The sequence below is a fragment of the Drosophila melanogaster genome, chromosome 3R (assembly GCF_000001215.4).
Source record: "Drosophila melanogaster chromosome 3R".
NCBI lineage: Eukaryota > Metazoa > Arthropoda > Insecta > Diptera > Drosophilidae > Drosophila > Drosophila melanogaster.
Window position 1 is genome coordinate 8,555,136 of NT_033777.3, and position 18,746 is coordinate 8,573,881.

Consider the following 18,746-nt stretch of genomic DNA (forward strand, 5'->3'; position numbering starts at 1 on the left):
AATTAGGTGTGGTCTTTTGGAGCCCTCCCCAATATAATTAGAAATAACGCGCGTCACGAACTTGACTTTGCGAGTCCGGTGTGAATGTAAAATCGGTTAAGGATGCGAATGTCGATGCCTATGGAAATTGGAAAGTGGAGGAGCAGATGGGCTGGGCTGGGATGAACCGCCTCATTGCCACGGAAATGCCCAAATAGTTTCGACTAATTTCATTTGCGCTGGCAGTTTTCGCCTGGCAGAGTTGAGCGAGTGCAAAGTTTCCTTTCGACTGTCATTGCCAGTTCACTGGTTTCTTATTCACACTGTGCAGCAAGTATTTAGAACGGACTGTGATTGGCGTGGGCAACCGCAGGCATTCTTGGTAGTTGCCAAGCCGCCATTAATCAGTGTAATTGCAGCGACTCAAATGGCAGTGGCCAGAAAAAGGTGAATCCACCCAGTCACCTCAGCTAATTAGAGGGCAATGCAGGTGACCAATGGCTCAAAAGGGCCAAGCTCTCGACCCTAAAATTAAGTTTTCAGCAAATATTTCTTGCAATTATACGATGCGGGATACTTGGAGTCAGCTAATTAGGTGGTATTTAAGATACATTTCAAAATAGGACACTTGTGCAAATTTAAGAGCACTCTCTGTTTATTAATTTAAACTTTCGCGCTCTTCCAGTTTTTATTCTCCATTTGTGCATGGGCCTCATTCGATTTATATTTATACATTGGCGAAGTCATATAAATTAATCCGCACAGCCAACTTTTGGACGTACTTTTGCGCGAAAAGGAAACCCAATGGGTCTGCAAGTCAGAGAAATATTGGCTTTTAAAAATGTCAATATATAGCGAGCAGCGAGCGCTGATTTGGCAAGAAATTGCAATTGCAACCAACTTTTTTGCGTTCAGTTGCGTTGCTCGTTGAGAAATTGTATTTCGTTTCATCAAATGAAGAAAAATCGTACATTTTTATAAGGCCAGTAGAATGGCCATGTTGCAGGACTATCAGGGGCATGAGCGGTTGTAAGGACGAACAGAGTTGGCTACCATTGTCCAGAGTTTTGGCGCCAGTCGCTGCTCCTTCTTCTCCATCGTCAGATTTATCCTGGACATGGGGTAATCCAAAGGGGTGCGGACCAGGAAGCACGTCACTTGGCTGTTATTGAATTTGACATATTTCCGCAGAGTGTGTGCTGGTCCAATTCTGCAGCACAGTCGGAACATGCTAACAGAAATAATACCTCACAAAAGTTGATAGCTTAAAAATCAGTTAGGGCACCTTAAAGTTTGATCGGGGTCACTTTTCTACAAGACATGTATAACTTTTAAATAGTTGTCAGCAAAAAAATTCAAATGCATATAATTGCATAATAAAACCACAAACATTTAGACGTATCTCTCTCTCTGAAATTGCAATTCAAACGCCCAAGTTATGAGCCGTGCCAAGCAATTCGGGGTCACCTTTCCGTAGAATTTGAGTTGTGGATAACGGATTTGGACGTGTGCCCACTGTACTTGTGCATTTGTGTGTGTGTGTGTGTGTCAGATGCGCCGGCCAAGGGATTAGCGTCATAGCCATTTTTGGCGTATTTCTCATGTGCCCTAAGCTCGCTAGTCGATGTGCCCCGGCCACGCCTCCAATTGCAGCCGCCCTTGCACTGCATTTCGAACGCACTGGTGTGGGTGCGCCTCTATGAGTGTGTCTGTGTGTATTTGTCAATTTTCACTCACTTCATTTAAGTAAACACATTTGCTGCATTTCATATTTCCAGTCACGTTCTAAGCATAAATAACAGACACCCACACCCAAACGCCGCCATACAAATGCGAACGCAGGACTAACTAGTTCCTAGTTTGGAAATCTCCAATTAAATATATATAGTAAAATGTTCGAAAAGTGATTTTCAAAGACGCTTTAAAGCTTAGTTTCCATAATTTTTTATTTAAAGCACACTATTGAGACATCCCATTTGTGTTTAAAATGTAATAATTTCAAATTTTAAATTGCAATTTAAATTACATTTTGAGAACATTCTGCATTTACTGCTTGCACTGCATATGTTTTAGGGTTGACTTAGTTCTGTTGACGATGGTTGTCAAGGATCGAAAGGGGGAACCGAGCATCTAATACTAAACTTACGTTCTTGTTGTGGGCTGAGAAAGTCGATTCTGTTTACAATCCATTTTCAAACACCCTAAAATTTTCCCCACTCCTACAAATTTTCTGGAAAACGTGAAAGCCCTGGAAAATATTGAAACCACGCTTCGGTGGCGGGTGAAATTAAATTTAGGACGACTTTGTTGTTACTCCTTTTCAAAAATTGTGCGGCTGGCTCGAGCCTTTCGCCATATTTTCCCATTATTTTTTGTTGGCCAAAAGTTGGCAGTGGAAATTCTTGGCCAAAGATACATAATTAACGACCCTTTTTTCAATAACTAAACAATTTCGGGTTTCTTTAGCCCGCGAATATTTTTGCAACGGCTGCACTTTGTGGGCAAAAGAGGAATGGAATATGGCTTCGCAATATCGACATTGTCTGGCGCCAGAGCCCACCACAAAAATTTAAATTAAATCTAAACTGCATCGAACTTTAGCGAATCGAAACTGTTATGAACAGCGAAATTTAAGAGATACAAAATGGGTTATTTTGTATTCGGTGTTCCTTGAATATCCTTGAAACTCACCATTTACGGAGTTATATTTTTTGATTTATAACTATACGCATTAAACGATTACTAACTTGAATTAAGTGCCTTAAATTAAGTTAATTACTTACCTTACAAATTGGAAAACTTACTTAAATTATCGTTTTCCAGTTGGTCAGAAAGTCAATATTTTTTTTTTTTTGCATTGCAAACATGTTGCCCAAAAATTAATTGCGATGCAAACTCCCCAAATGATTATATCAATCCATTCTTACAAAATTCACAAATTCTGGGTCCCCATTAGTAAACTCAGGTATTTTGTGCAAATGTTAATGGCAGATGCAACTGTTTTTCAGTTTTCCACTTGCTGCGGAAAACTCGAGCCAATATTAAAGCATTTATTGCTGTGTTGCTTGGGTGGAAATTTAAATTTCTTAACGCCGCAAAACGGTAAGCTTACAAATCCAAACAATAAACAAGAAACAATTGCTCCCAAGCAACAAAAACAGCAGGAACAACAATATCGACAGCAGTCGCATTGGATAACAATGGGAATTTTCCATATTGCTGAAATGCAATTGCAAAATGCTGCTTACAGGCTTCCCACACACACACACACACACACACCAGCCACACATACAAAAGCACACAGAGCAAGGAAAACATAAATAAACGCAACCATCAATGGTTCAATTCTCCATGCAATCGCATGATTGTGCAGGGAAGGAACTTCCGGAGGGGATCCAGGATCCAGGATCCAACTCTCAGGCATGCCAATCGACCGAAAAATATTCACATTTATTTCGAACTTAACTCAGAATCCACTCTTACTGTCAAGTAGGCCAGTTTTCATTTCTGCTGATAGGTTTTCTTTTCAGATAAGAAAATTCTTAACACTTTACCTAATAGGTTCCATCATTCAAAGCCTTCGAATAAACATTAAATTTATAATTATTTATACTTTAAAAGACTGCTAATATCCTGCAGCGAGGAATTATAATGTTTTACAATGCCTATTTACCCATTTGCATTCGCATTCAATTGTTTGCATGGAGAAAATGGAACCATGCGAAGCTCACTGAATGCCACATTCAAAGTCTATTCATAGCTGGCATCGTAGTCCTTGCTGCCCAAATAAAACGTTAAACAATAAATAGAAGTTGTAACACACGACTGCGGCAGACAAACAACGCGTTTTACCATTAAATGTAGGAATCAACAACCGAACCGATGAGCTGGAATCTCTTCCAGGAAAAATGAAAAAAAAAACTACCAAAGCATTCTAACCTGGTAGGAAAATAAAAGATATACAGAGAAAACTTTCATCATTATAAAAATAGAAAATATTGCATTTCAGGTTCCTTTAACTGCTGGCCATTTAGATGCTGATACGAACTCGTAGCCGTGTGACTAATAAACCTCGTATATTTTATATGTCCTGGCAGCAGGACAATGGGTGGAATCACACATGAGCATGGCATCACATTTTCATCAACAGGAATCCGGTTTATCGCACTTTCCCACTCCTGAGCACACATCTACATTTTATTAGCCCTGCAGCTATCCGTTCACATAATTCGATGGCGCCATTTCCCGTCCTATTTTTACTGTCTTCTGGTTTATTGCCACCACCTATCCAATCCAATGAGCAAATAAGGATGGGTATTTATCCTGATTTAATTAAAGTCACCCAGCAACAACACACCTTTGAAGAGTAAGTGAATACCAATGCCCACTAGCAACATAATATTCAACAAAATATTCACAACACATATTTATTTGATTAGTACCAATTTTTCAACACCACCACCCTTCTAAGCGCAATTATATATCCTTTTCAAGGCAATTAGCAGTTGATAGGGAAACTCAATCTGGCAAAACTCTGTGTTGGTCTTGCACTCCACCCTACATATATACATATTTCAATATTATGCGACTAAGCTAATGCAACGACTGCGATTGACTGAGTGGCTTCCAAATGGATGATACGGATCAACAGGCAGTATCAACACAGAATCAAATCGTCAAAAAATTTGATTAGTCGTCACTTGGTCCTGCAAATAGTGGGTGTGTCCTTGGCCACCAATCGCACCCTCCCATGCTTCAGCAGCAGGGACACCAGCATCCGATAGCTCCGTTGTGTGCCGGACTTGAGAGTACTCCTGCACTCCAATGTGAAGGACAGAAGAGGGAAAAGTGCTGAGATTGCGTAGGGTCCGATGTCCGTGCATATCGATGTGAAGAAGGGTGGAGTAGGTGAGCAGTGGATGGCATGTAGGGACTTGCAAGCAAATAACAAGATTTCACGCTTGATTTTCACATCAAAAGCCGGATAAAGAAATGGGAAAATCTCTGTGTCGTGTGCAAATGAAACGAGGCAGCAAACAGAATGGGGATTGGACCCGTGCCTCTGCATCGGATTGTTTTTCATAGCAGCAAATTGAAGTTTACAAAGTATCGCATTTGATGAACATAGAGTGGGTTTAGTAAATTCATTTTTTCAGTCTGTGCTTCGGTCTTCCTTTACAGCTGCTCCATGGACTCCAATTTTAGTAGGCGTTGCTCGCCTAAATGCTGCTCCAGGGCCTCCAGCATGGCGTCCAGAAAGTCCGATAGACTGATCTTCTGGTCCAACTCGAACAGAGTGCTGCTGGTGTACTGGGCATGGGCCAAAAGCGGCAGCTTCCGCAATGTGCGGCCACTTAGCCCAACGCTGCGCTCAGCCAATTGCGTCAGCAAACCTTCCTCGGCGTCCTCCGACTCCAGAACTTCGCGCTGCAGAACTCCCGCCGACATTAGTTCAGCCAGCATGCCCTTGTATATTTCTCGGATAGCGGAAATGCCGGGATAACCAATGAAGAGTCGGATATCGGCGCGATCCACGAAGGCCAGATCAATGCTTTGAGCCAGGTTAGATGTGGCCAGGATCAGTACGTTGGGACAAGTCTTAAGGGAATCCAGCTGGGTGAGTACCGCATTTACCACACGCATGGCATCCCTTGGTTCATTACTAGACATGGCACTCCTGGCGTATGCCAGCGACTCAACCTCGTCGATCAGCACGCACACCAGGTTGTTGGGATCGGAGACTAGCTCTGCAATCTTATTAAACAGTTGCGCCACTAGCTTGCCGCTCTCAGAGAACCACTTCGAGAACAGGCTGTGGCTGTTTATCTCCACCAGGTGCGTGTAAGCATAGCTGCCTTGGGTACGGATAGACAACTTCTGGGCCAGGGCCTTGCAAAGGCTCGTCTTTCCTGTTCCAGGTGGTCCGTGGAGCAGTATCAGTCGGTTACAGGCAATCACATTCGTGTCCACACGGTGTTCAGAGAACATCAGTGCCGAAAGAGCAAACTTTAGAAGCTGGAAAAAAATGATTTCCTTTATAAAACCATAAATAAAAACTATGCATACTCCCCGTCTCACCTTTTCCTTGAGTCCTGTCTCGTAGATGAGGTTCTCCCACAGACCCACAAACTGAGCGGCTGGCAGGAGCGCATGACTGGCCGCCACGATGCTATCGATGCCATCCGAGCCTTCTTCGCCCGAAAACAGACCAAGTTGCCCTTCCTCTGGCCTAGTGGCATAGAAATGGAAGCGAAATTTGGTCTCGGCGACCTTTAGAGGCTGCACACCGCCATTGTCGCGCTCCAGGAGAACAGAGTGCACATGTTCAGTTTGCTCAGCTGTGAGATCCGGCAGGAATGACACATTTCTGGGCAATTTTCTAGCCGTCTGAAAATAGGCCTTTAGGGCTGTCTCCACATTGTTGCGAATTGCATTAGAGCGACTGAAAAAATGGATAATTAACTGAAAATCCCAACTGAGGACGGATGCTACTCACAGATCGTTACCTCGCAGGCAAACTTCCACATGAACTGTGTCGCTGTTGCTTAAAAAACTCATTTTAATGCAGGAGAAGCTTTGAAAAGCCGCGGGAACAAAGAAATTATAAAAAGCGACGCCGGCGTAGAGTGACCAAACTTCTCAAGGAAAAAATACGGCGCAAAAAAATAATTGCAAGTAGTAATATTAAAATTAAGAGTATTTTTTATATATCTAAAAAGGCGGTAGTTCAATAGGAAAATAAAATAAATATGCATTTCGTTCCAAGATAATTTAAAAGCAAACATAACCACAATCATATTTTCTATTAACAACATTTATTGTATTTAACACTAGTATTTAATTGTGGACTCCAGGAAGTACTTGTTGAACTTGCGCCAGCCGAAGCGCTTCTTGGGATCTCTTTTACTCCACTCGGGCGCCAGATTTGGCATCAGTCCCGCCTTCTGAGCCATGGTTACCAGAGTGCCCATCTTCTTTTGTTGCCGGTGGCAAAGTCCGGTGATCCTTCTGGGCAGCATACAGCCGTCGGAACGGACATACTGCGACAGGATTAGCACATCCGTGTGCTTGATGTCCAGGCCCAAGGTGCATTCCGGGCAAAACTTGGTCTGGCAGGCGGATTTAAGCATCAGGTGAGCACGCGGCGATTCCACATTAACGCCCTCGAAGATCTTTACACTGTTCTCCTGCTTCTCATGAACTGGAACAGGCATTGAACAGAAATTCGAATTAATTTTAAAGATGTGCATTTATTTGAGGGGTTATGAAACACTTCACAGAGGTCTCTGTAACTCACTCTCTTTTATTTGCCTTGGCATTGTGGTGGCTACGCCACGCACCTGAGCAATGGTACTTCGTACTGTCCTGGTGGCCAATTGCAACACAAAGGACATGTTGAAGGCGTTTTTTATTTACAATTTATTAAAATTGTGCTCAAGTGTAATGTTGTTACTACAAATGTCATTCACCACGAAAGCCGCAGCGTTGCCACATCAATTGATTTAAATATTACTTCTCAAAAAAAATTATCGATGTCAGTATTTAAATAACGATATCTGTTTTTATTTTTATTGCAAGCACAAATTTGTCATTCGAGAATTTTTCATGTAAATACGTAAAAAAAATAGAGAAAAATGCCTGCCTAACGAATAAAACTTTGTTTAGTCGTTACATACTGGAATATCCCTTGTATTATCAAATATCAGTTTCGATAGTTCGATAATTCACTACACGTATAAGAAAGACGCCGGCTGGAAGAAAAAGTAATATGTGTAAGCAAATGCAAGGAAATTACGGCCAACAAAAACTAAACTCTGAACCTTTGCAGCCGCTTCAGTGAGCAGTAAGAGCACCGTGGTATCCTCCATCATCTCGGGCCTCCTGAGCATTGTTTTGTTCGGCACACTGCGTTTCTGCTCAGAATGGTTTAACGACTCGCAGCTGAGGGTCCTTTTGGGCGGATACCTCTTCTCCTGGGTGTTCATCCTGAGCCTCACGTGCGTCTCCAACGCGGAGATGGTTGTTTTCGGCCAGGACTTCCAGGCCAAGCTGCTACCAGAGATTATTTTCTGTCTCTCACTCACGGTGGCCGCCGCGGGACTCGTGCATCGTGTCTGCGCCACCACCAGTGTTCTCTTTTCCCTGGTGGGGCTCTACTTCCTTAACAGGATCTCCACGAAGTATTACTCCGTTCAGGTGCCCAGCGTGGATGCTCCTACGACGAGAAAGGGCGGAAAGAAGTTCAAATGAACCATTCGTCTGCTTCTTATTTCATTACTAACACATTCGAATACCTAATCTTTAATAACCTTTAATAAATAACTAACTTATAAAGTCATGTCAATCGGTCACTTTGAAGCTATCCAAGCTCCATTATTACAGTTGGCCAGCCTTATACTACTGAGTATTGGTGCTGTGGAATAGGGGATCTTATTGGGAATTCATGAATTCAGTTAAAAAACTCCAATCTCTGGTTATATGGATATCGTAATCCTTTTCCAACAGAATCAAAACCTCGAACGCAAAGTCGTTTTCACAGCGTCTCTATTGCATGCCTTCTCGCAGAAAATGTATAGCTCCACTTTTTGGTTGCTTTTCAAAGCTGCTTCCAGTTGTTATAAAGTGAATTCGAACAAATAGATCAATCTGAAAAGTCGGTTTAGTTTGCTTTAAACATTTTGGATTTGTTTTGTCAACAAAAATTGCCGGCAAAGTGTGACCAGCTTGCGTTTTACGCGTTTAGTATATTTTAGTAATGAAATACTGCATATAATGGTTGCCTGCTGGTCAACGCTTTCGAGTATATTTTCAATAAAAACTTTTGAAATAAACTCAGCTGTATTTAACAATAACTGTTTAAAAACGATTGCATCATGCATTTGTAATTATACAGGGTGATGTCTTATTATTATCAAAGAAACTTTTAGATATTTATAGCTCTTTTCTGATAGTCTATTCGAGCGCTCTGGCAACACCCCACCTAGGCGCGCCTACAGACGTTACTGGCAACGCCAAATGAATAGCGTCGCGTCTTTTTTGTAGTTTAAAATTTTGTGGAGTTTTAGCGAAATAAGTTAAGTTTATTGTTGTCGTGTATGTAACTTCGTGAAGAATCCTTTTTTCAAGTTTCAATTGCAAATATGTAAGTTGCCACCGCGAGCATGCCATAGGCAAGAGAACATACAAACTCCGAGCTCACCCGTCTGTTTTTCAGGTCGAAGCCCCAGAACAACGACACTCTGGAGCTGGACGACATCCTAAGCCAGCCAGTGAAGGACAAGGAGCGCTTCGCCGCCTTTATGATGCGCAAGCTTGCCGAAAATAAGCCGGCACAGAATGACAATCTCTTTGGAAACTTCAAACTTGACTTTGACCTTGATTTCGAGGTTCCACTGATCAAGAAGTCTCAGGCTAAGCCCAAGTCCAAACTACCAGAAGTACAGCCCCTTGGGGAGTTGGTCAGCAAAAACAGTGCCGCCACCGAGAAAGTCAATGAGCCGCCTGTGGACCAGGCCCCCAATGAGAACGTGCCTCCGCGTCGATCGCCAACATTGTCGCCCAATAACCGACGTTCCATGCGCCGCAGTGGAAATGTACCCGGATCTGATAAACTACGTCGACATGCCATCCGCCGGCGGTCCAGGAGCTGTGGACGCCAATTGCTTCCAGAGTTTGAGGAGACCGTAAACTTGACCCGCAGCATATCAAGTCCTGTAAACTTCGTATGTTAAATACATGTCCCACAAATACCTAATCCTTGTACTAACAACAATGCTCTTTTAGTTACCAGAAATAAGCAGCACACCTTGCACAGAGAAACAAAAAGAGGAAGTTGCCAAAAATACAACAAGAGTGGAAACTGATAAACCAGCGGAAAAACCTATGGAACTATCACAAGAACCAGAGCCGGAAAATCCGCTGCAGACAAAGGTGACCTCACCTGCCAGGAACCCTATTCTTGCAGCTGAAATTGAACAAATCTGCAAAGAGCGACAGAGTTCCTTTCACAAGAATGTACTGCAGCTGGACTATTCTGGACGGGCACCGTACTCGCGACCCCCTACTCCGTCATCACCATCCGTTGCGGGCCTACGACGTACCTACACAATGGAAAAGGGCCCAGCTCCAGGCCAGCTGCTGCTATCGCCATCACATCGCTATGACACACCGAGCAAAATGCCAGTAGTTAAGGCAAAGCGGTTCAATCAGGAGTTAATGGTCCCGGACACGCCAGAGCGACAAAGTCACGACCCAGCCTGGCAATCAGAGCCCCAACCGGAGTTCGTAGTGCCGGAAACCCAGCCGCAGGATCTGGGAGAGTTGGTGCAGACTCTGTCGCGCAGCGCGATCAGCCCAATTGTGGTGATAAACACATCCAATTCGAATCGTAGTGTAAGAAGGGACGCTGTCGCAATGAAATCTGTTCCGACTTCGCCAGTTACGGCGTTATCTTCACCACCGATTGCGCCTTCTCCTAGGCGATCCGCCGCTGCCTCTCCCCAGAAATCCATTGCACAACTGCCGCGGGTGGAAGAAAATATGGATGCCATAATGACCGACGACGAAAGCGACGAACATCCCAGCACTGTGCCATTAAATCTAGCTCCTTCAGGTGGGAACACAACCCGGCAACGGCGTTTGCGCAGTAGTAATCGGGCTCGAGCTACAATCGAATCTCAGGAGAGCTCTATGCGCTTGCTTAACCTTCACAAGTCGGTCAATGCCAAAAAGTCAAAGCCGCGAAAGACTGCTATACCGCTGAATAAGGCTCCAAGTGCCCCCATTAATGGCGAGCAGTTTGCCCGCGAGCTAACCCGGATGAGCAACTACGAGATTTTGGATTTGCGCAAGCGCAACTCGTTGAACGAGATATATCCTTTAAATGGGCACAGAAACCATCGTTCAGAGAAGCTTATCCTAGAAGAAGAGATTCAGAGGGAGCTGCTACGTAGAAATCTAATGGATGAGGCCGAAGGTTTGCCAAAACAACAGTCCTCGGATGATTCGAATGAAGACTATATACCGGTTCCGCCAAAAACACAAAGTCTTCGAACTAAAAGCAATGATCGATCGCAGGGACGAGGGCGACCACGATCTACTCGTCGTGATCTTCCAATGGTAAGTTCAAGATCGCTTATATGTTGCGAAGGAAAAAAAAAACCTTTTTTCCCCGTTTTGCAGACAACAGAATTGGTAAACTATTTGGGTCTCTCCCAGACTTTAGAGACTCGACGCAAATCTTCAAAGGACGGCAAGCGTTGTCTGTACACAAAGGGTAGCTCGGACCATGAAGATAACGATTCATTATCACCTGTAAAATTGCCAAGACTAAGCAAGAGCATCCAAATTGTTCCGCCACCTCCAGTTTCACTGCGCTATTCGCAATCTTTGCAAAATCTGCCCTGCTCCGGAAAATTTGATTTCGATAATGTCGTGATGGCAGCCCCACCAGATTTCCATGATAGTGTAAATAGTGATGCAATTGAGATTGCTCCCCCGCCTCCAGAGTACGTTGTAAATACACGGGGCAGAAGCACAAGTGGGCGAAAGAGCAATAAAAATGACCTGGTTTTACCTCCACCGGGGTACGAAGGGGGCCAGGAAGAAGAACATGATGAGCGACCAAGCCAGCCGCGTTGCACAGCCAAAGAACTTCAACAATCCACTCAGAATGGACGAAGGGCGATGGAGAACGAACTGGTACCACCTCCTATCGAATATGTTGAAGAAGAGAATCGCAACAATGAGCAATCAAGGAGATCGACGAAAAATGGCAATCTTGTTGATCGAAATACACATAACGCAGTAGAATATTGTGAACCGCCAGAGCCACCAGAGTACGACGATAGTGACCATGGGCAAGCAAGTATACTGAGGAGAAGTGGAAAAAAATTGCAGCACTCCAAACAGAGTGTACAAAAGTCCAATAAGGAACAAATTATTGCACCTTCGTACGAAAATAACGAAGACTATGACAGTGACGAGGAACCAATTTACAATGAAGAATACGGAAAAGAGGAATCTCAAAATAAAAATGTCACTAGAAGAAAGAGCGATAAGGATGAAATGGCATCACATACATTAGAATGTATTGAAGGTCCAGATCCAAATTGGAATTCGTCCTGTAACAAACAGAATCGTAATCACCAGAACGCATCAAAAAGCAAAGAAAATGATAAGTTAGCCAATCGTTCATCTAAGTCCCAGAAACTCTCAAATCCCCGCCAGAATGCAGTTGGTACAGAAAAATCCGTAGCTCTAAGCAATCGAGGGGAAGAATGTACCGAGAAATCATCAGACGTTATGGAATCACTTCGCGTTAACACACCCACTCCTCCGATTGATCAAAACTCAGATGATGTTCCCAGCAGAAATCCATCTCCCAGTAGGACTCTTTTGTCTGACGACGTACCCAGCACGAGTAGAGCGGCGTTGGAGTTTTTGCAGCGTAGTCAGAACATGTCAAAGAGTCGTCCCCCGGATGAATCAAGCGCGGATGTGGTGTTCAAGAAACCATTGGCACCTGCACCAAGGGCGAAATCAAAAAAAGGGAAGTCTGAAGTAGACAAATTAAAGCTGGCCAAAATGCCGGTGGAAGCTGAGGAACTAAATACTAGTGAGTATATTCAATAATAAATGTTTTGATAAAATTAAATGTATGCTCTATTATTTTCTGCTCCCTTAGCCGGTATTCGGAGATCAAAGCGCGGTCAAGTTCCACTTCAGATGAGTTGGTGTCACACCATGGATCCTAGCAAGTTTAACTTTATGAGTGGCTTCATAGAGCCTCGCAGCAAAAACTCAAAGACGAAAAAGGGAAATTTGAGTAAGGCGAAGAAAGCCAGTGCCACAAAGCCAAAGCCTACTGTAGAGAAGAACTTACCCGACAACCGGGGACCATTGTGCAGCAGTACCCCAAGAATTTCTGAAAAGCTGCCAGGGGCCATACCGCATTCCGAATCCCTTGGCCTGAGTACCTTGACGTGGGAAGAAACTGAAGTGCAAGCAGAGGCTGAGAAGGTGCCCAAGAAAAGGGGACGACCAAAGAAGGCAGTTGGAGGTGTCCAAACTGATACGGAGGCTGAGCCAGAACCAGAGCCAGAGCCTATGATATCTTCGGTTGCTCCACTTACAAGCGATCAGGAAGAGCCTGACGTTCCTGACGAGCAGGCGCCTTATACGGAAGCTGCGCTAGGTCCCGTCGTATTTTCAACTCCCCTGAGAGACGAGCAGGAAGAAGCCTCCACTAAACTGATGCAGTGGCTGCGTGGCGTCGGCGATGCACCACCCAGTGCAAGTATGTCGGATGAAAACGCCAGTGTCTGTAAGTGTAAAATCTATAGAAATTGAATCCATATAGCTTATTTATTAATAATTGCTATTTTTCATTGCCAGCTTCTGCAAACGAATTGATTTTCTGTCAGGTAGATGGTATCGACTACGCTTTCTACAATACAAAGGAGAAAGCAATGCTGGGTTATATGCGATTCAAGCCATACCAAAAACGTAGCATGAAACAAGCGAAAGTCCATCCACTTGTAAGTAAAATATAAGATTATTCCCATTCAACTCGCAGATCATTTTAAAACCTATTCTGCTTTTAGAAACTCCTTGTGCAATTTGGCGAATTTAATGTGGAGACCTTAGCCGTGGGCGAAGAGAAGGAAGTCCATTCTGTTCTGCGTGTTGGTGACATGATCGAGATAGATAGGGGTAAGATATTGCTGAATAATATTTATTATATATTATTTGAATGTTTCTTTTCTTCCTTAGGCACTAGGTATAGTATTCAAAATGCGATAGATAAAGTCAGTGTGCTGATGTGTATACGCAGTTAGTAATTGCTTTGTAATTTATATACGGATAAGTATTGAGCCGATTTATATTTCTTACGTTTTCGCCACAGAAAATAAAAATAATAAAGAGTTGTTTTGTTAAAATATGTAAGACCGACATAGTTTTTTCATGTATTTTAAGTAGCAAAGGTGATAGACCCACGCCATAACTTCGGGTCATATCCTAGCTGCTTAGAATTTCAAGTTCATTTTATTTCCATTTTCTTTGAAATTCACAAGTCGCTCGCCGTGATGTTGATGGCATTGGAGACTTCAAAAGCGAAATGGCAAACAGGGGTAACAACGCCAGAAAGAACAAATAAGCAGGCAACTTTCAAAACAATCTGCACGTCTGCTTTGTATGGCAATTTTTAAAAAAGCACACACACAAATCACACGCAGCAGGAACACAAACATAAATTTGTAAAAAAAAAAAAAACAAAACAAAAATTGAATCAACAGAAACTTTTCCGGCAGGTGTGCCAGTGCCTGCATCCCCACACGGGACTTGGAACATCGTTTAAAATTAACAAAACACCATCTAACATTCATTACAGCAGTGTCAACCCTTTGATCATCCCACACGCCGCACTCTATTACGAGTTTCCCGGAAAATACCTTGCAAATAAAAGGAATTAATAGAACGATTTTATATATAGATAATCTTATATATATTCTTTAGTTCACTTGATTGGTTTAAAATATGTTAATGGGAAGCTAAAAAACTAAATATTTTATATTCACATGCTTGCACATGTTCTCGGTTCACATATTTTCGCCGAGTGTGCACAGACAATTGAATCGGAATTTTTCAGGTCTCGCTTAGGCAGCTGGACTCCACGCCCACCGCCATGTGCAGCTCATGCATGGCAATCAGCGGGAAACCTGTAGTGTTTCTTTGAAGTCTTGCAATCCAATGGAGAATGGCTGACGAACTAGAGAGAAGACGTCTTACAATGTGGACAGATATTGGTGCCTGGTTAGCTGGATGTCCAACCAGTTGCTCCATTTCACGTTCAATTTTCATTTTCTTGACGGCAGGAGTCTGCAACTCCCCGGTAGGCATGCCAACAGCAAGGACATTGAAAAATTAATGTACAAAGTAAAGGATTTCTAGTTGATATGGATGATATGGAAAAGTGAACTGATGTTTTTCCCCAATATATTGACCATTTAACACCCACATTTTAAATGGGAAAATGCATTTGTTTATATGGTAGTCAAGTTACGTGGAGATGAGCACCTAACACAGTACACAAACAGGATGATTGATGGCCAATAATGAGTATGACTAAAGCTCATTGTCAAGGAAAACAGGTGGATTTCGATGTACAAGCTTGTAGGCCTTTGTTGGCGGCTCTTCAAGTTTTTGGCCAGAAGCTGCAATAAATTTTATTTTAAATGGGGGGAAAAAGTTGACCGGCTGAAGTATTTTGGGTCACTGTCTGGTGTATAAAGTGTATACTTACTGAGCCCATTCATCTTGCTCCTGGCATTGTTTTTTGTGTGTCGTTGAAAGGAGATATCTGTTATCAAGTATATGCCGGGTATGGCCTGACCATCGGCGAAAAGGTGCTCATGCAAGTTAATAATTACAGTTATCGATTTGATTTTGAAGATCGCAAGCGACCGTTTATTGCAATTTATCATTTGAAACTAAATCTAGCGTACAAAATGTTTCCCTAAGTCCCTAGCAATCAAGTGAAGTCGTCGGCAGCGGCGCAGCAGGCGTCGGCCGCGGCGCAGCGCAGAAGTGTCGATGTCGCGCTTAACCGTTCGTTGGCGTTGATGGCAGCGGAGACTATGTGGAACCACAAGATGTTAGAGAATCAATTGCAGGGCAATAACTCCTCCCCTCTTAATTGACGCTTGTCCTCGAGCGGTCATCATAAGGATGGGATGTTTTTGAGTCGCATCGTTGGTGGGGTGATTCGTGGTAGTTTGGGCACAGCATTAATGGTTTGAATGCCAGGTGTTTATTGTTGCGTGCGTTCGAGGTTTGTGCAACTCGGATGTGTTCTGCATTGACAACTTGATTGCTTCTATTAAAATTCTGGTTTTTACTAAATTACTAATGAATTTATATCTACATATTTTTAGACCATTGGAACCTTTGCAGAAGGCATTGATTCCGTACATTTCGTCTTTAATTGGTAAATTTTATTATTATTCAAATTAAATTATTATTTATTTATTATTATTAGTTTCCTTTACTGATCATGTTTTAAAATATAAGAAATAAGGAATTAACTGATTCAATATGGAGATTTCAATGGCATTCAAATTGTAGTTCCGTTGTGTAAAGCGAGAACGTGTGAAAGTTTTAACATTTATTTGACCGTCAAGGCAGAAATCGGTATATTGTTTTCAAGTAGGCTACTGGTCTCATTCAATTTAAACTCGCTCCGCAGAAACGCATTCACAACGCAATCTCTTCTTTCACGAGCCCAATCTAATTCTGCAAACCTATGGCCAACTCGTCTGTCAAAGTCGAATCGTTTCAAATTTAATTCTCGTGGTTACGTTAATCAGTATGTTTAATGTTTCTATGTTCTACTTGTCTATCGATGTGGCCACAGTAATTATTCTGAAGCAATCATGATCTTATGTTACTTTTATGTACTAATTTCCCTGATTCTGTTAATATTGTGGTACTTCGGTCTTCCTTAACTAGTTCCTTCCTAAATCTACTTGATAACTTAGAACCTAATCTTGTATTAACCCTAACGAAAATTTCTTGCCCTTTGATATAGGTTTTTATGGGCTTTCTTGTCCGGTTGTGGTATTCTATGTCGGTTTCCTGTTTTTGCCTAAGTCGGTCTATATTGTCCAGTCTAGCTTGTTCATATTTTTCTGGAGCTACGGTAGCTATCCTGCCGAAGAACACCTCTAGAGGTCGTTTTTTTGTGACAGAATGGACAGTGTAGTTATATTCATAGATGGCCCTATCGAGAAGTTCCTCGAAGCCCCTATGTGTTCCATCTCCTTTCAAACATCTCATTATTTCAGAGAGTGTGGAGTGAAATCTTTCTATCTGTCCATTTACTGTACTCTTATACGGAGGTGCTTTGTAGAGCTCAATACCCAGCTGGTCTGTCAACATGAATTTGATAGAGGCTGAGTTGAGGGACTTTTCATTGTCCATTACTATTAATTTAGGCACTCCATAATAAAACACGATATCTCTTAGGGCTTTCCTAATGTCTTCTACAGCTTTGGATTTGATAACTCTTCCCATGGCCAGTTTGGAAAATTTATCAATCGCCGTGAGCACCAGATGTCGTTCTGTCGAGTAGATGTCAATATGAATAATTTGTCCGGGGTATTCTGGCAAGGGAGTTTGTCTTATTTCTGGATGCGTGGGATGTCTGTCATATTTAGCAGTCTTACACACCAAACACTGATTCACGATAGCCGAAACTTTTTTCCTCATTTTAGGAAAGTATACTCTTTCGGACAACTGAGCTTTATTTTCCACAGCATTTCTGTGTGCTCTGTTATGTGTCCTAAGTATTTCTTCCTCTTGTTCGGCTTCGTTAACAAGGTCTTTGACTTTGCTTTGGCAGAATCTAATCTTGAAACCCTGAAAATGGATGGGGTAGAGAATTTGAATTTTCCCCATTACATCCTCGGATGTGAAAATTCCATTAATCACGGATGGGTTAAGATATTCTTTCAAATCTGACAAGAGACTATCGGGTGTGAACAAGTTGCGATCTACTAAATGCCTTTGAAATGTCGGGAATGGAATGCTAAATGAGTAGTTCTTTTGTCGTTTGTTTATGTCCGAGTGTGGTCTATTCATATAATTAATGTTTCGCGTCTGTACACTGCCGTCCACGTCCATTGGTTCTGGTCTTGGTTGTGGTTTGGTCGCAAAGGGACGGGGTGGGGCATTGTATTGTTGCCATTGCTGTTGATAGTTTTGTCGGGGTGGAATGAACGGTGCATTACCGAAGTTAGACACGTGTTGCCTTGGCGCCGGGAATGGCTGGCCTAAATATTGTGGAGGTCTCCTCATGGGATGTCGTGGAGGGACCGGTGGAGGCTGTCGATGGCCAAAGGCATTCGACGGCTGAAAATTGCGGGGTGCCGGAATGGGTTTTTCGTTTCCTCTGAAACTCGACTGTTGACCCTTATTCGCCGCATGGTTTGACCTGAAAGTTTGATTTTCAAGTTTAAGGCAATAATGTAAAGCTGAGGGGAGATCAGCTGGCTCTTTTATTGCCAAAAGGCGAGGTAAATCTCCTCGAAGGCCTCTGATAAAAGTATCCAGAGCTTTTTCTCTGTACATTTTTGTAACAAAGTGCTCGGATTCTCGGCTCATTTGCATGCAGCCGACTTTATTTAGAATAAGCGACAGATTTTTGTAGACGTCTTGGTGGAAGTCTTCCACCGACTGCTGGTGGCCTTGAACCAAAGTTGACATTTGGTATTCCAAGGTAGTTATGTCCCGTTTATCTGCGTAATGCAGAGTGAGACATCTCGACATGGCCTTCCAGTCCAGCGGAATGCTGTAGGACTCGAGTGCCACATCAGCACTTCCAACAATTTTATTTCTTATGGTATGAAGTATACCATAATATTTTGGAGTACCCACAAATGGGGTATAAGTCTCCATGATTCTATCAACGCTCTTTTTCCAAGACCCGAACAACACCTGCACAAAACAAGCCTAAACCAATTTGAACTTAACAAAAGTTGTGGGCAGAAAATATGGAATGCGTGTGTATGTGTTTGCTTATTTATCTTTTGTTTTTGTTTTTTTATTTTTTATTTTTATATTTTTTTTTTTTTATTTTTGCATGCAATAAATTTTAGCTCACCGCGGTTATTTTGCTTTGAGAACAGTGTACCAGAAAGGAACAGTAAATAGGAAAATTTTCCTTTCAGAAGATCTCTAGGAACTGGGTTGAAAATATAGTATTAATA

General features: G+C 42.6%; 4 protein-coding genes and 1 non-coding gene across 8 annotated transcripts, besides 1 other annotated feature; 2 read left to right on the forward strand and 3 right to left on the reverse strand.

Moving 5' to 3' along the window:
- Nucleotides 1-4,404: 4,404 nt before the first annotated feature.
- pch2 (pachytene checkpoint 2) lies at nt 4,405-6,629 on the reverse strand. Of its 2 annotated transcripts, none has more exons than NM_001300306.1 (3): nt 6,476-6,629; nt 6,058-6,421; nt 4,405-5,994 (listed from the first exon to the last, which is right to left on the reverse strand). In NM_001300306.1, the coding sequence occupies exons 1-3, from the start codon at nt 6,535-6,537 to the stop codon at nt 5,155-5,157; spliced, it is 1,266 nt and encodes a 421-aa protein (NP_001287235.1). In that variant the 5' UTR covers nt 6,538-6,629; the 3' UTR covers nt 4,405-5,154. The 2 variants fall into 2 exon arrangements, with proteins under 2 accessions (NP_001287235.1, NP_524282.4); NM_079558.5 differs by having other exon boundaries at nt 5,023-5,994.
- A 152-nt stretch (nt 6,630-6,781) lies between these two features.
- On the reverse strand, nt 6,782-7,458 carry mRpS18A (mitochondrial ribosomal protein S18A). The gene is made up of 2 exons (NM_169226.2): nt 7,277-7,458; nt 6,782-7,180 (listed from the first exon to the last, which is right to left on the reverse strand). The coding sequence occupies exons 1-2, from the start codon at nt 7,371-7,373 to the stop codon at nt 6,810-6,812; spliced, it is 468 nt and encodes a 155-aa protein (NP_731252.1). The 5' UTR covers nt 7,374-7,458; the 3' UTR covers nt 6,782-6,809.
- Nucleotides 7,459-7,537: 79 nt separating this feature from the next.
- CG31460 (uncharacterized protein) lies at nt 7,538-8,310 on the forward strand. 2 transcript variants are annotated; one of them, NM_001300307.1, is made up of 2 exons: nt 7,538-7,751; nt 7,808-8,310. In NM_001300307.1, the coding sequence occupies exons 1-2, from the start codon at nt 7,748-7,750 to the stop codon at nt 8,227-8,229; spliced, it is 426 nt and encodes a 141-aa protein (NP_001287236.1). In that variant the 5' UTR covers nt 7,538-7,747; the 3' UTR covers nt 8,230-8,310. The 2 variants fall into 2 exon arrangements, with proteins under 2 accessions (NP_001287236.1, NP_731253.1); NM_169227.2 differs by having other exon boundaries at nt 7,701-7,751.
- On the reverse strand, nt 7,693-8,663 carry asRNA:CR44291 (antisense RNA:CR44291). Its single transcript, NR_125117.1, has 3 exons — nt 8,274-8,663; nt 7,800-8,194; nt 7,693-7,730 (listed from the first exon to the last, which is right to left on the reverse strand).
- Nucleotides 8,664-8,969: 306 nt separating this feature from the next.
- On the forward strand, nt 8,970-14,113 carry Cenp-C (Centromeric protein-C). Of its 2 annotated transcripts, none has more exons than NM_169228.3 (8): nt 8,970-9,121; nt 9,194-9,701; nt 9,763-11,097; nt 11,161-12,595; nt 12,665-13,303; nt 13,375-13,517; nt 13,584-13,692; nt 13,753-14,113. In NM_169228.3, coding segments are annotated over exons 1-8 (4,236 nt in total). In that variant the 5' UTR covers nt 8,970-9,119; the 3' UTR covers nt 13,818-14,113. The 2 variants fall into 2 exon arrangements, with proteins under 2 accessions (NP_731254.2, NP_001287237.1); NM_001300308.1 differs by having other exon boundaries at nt 11,197-12,595; nt 13,753-13,920.
- Nucleotides 14,114-15,397: 1,284 nt separating this feature from the next.
- Nucleotides 15,398-18,746: part of a mobile genetic element that runs on past the window's edge.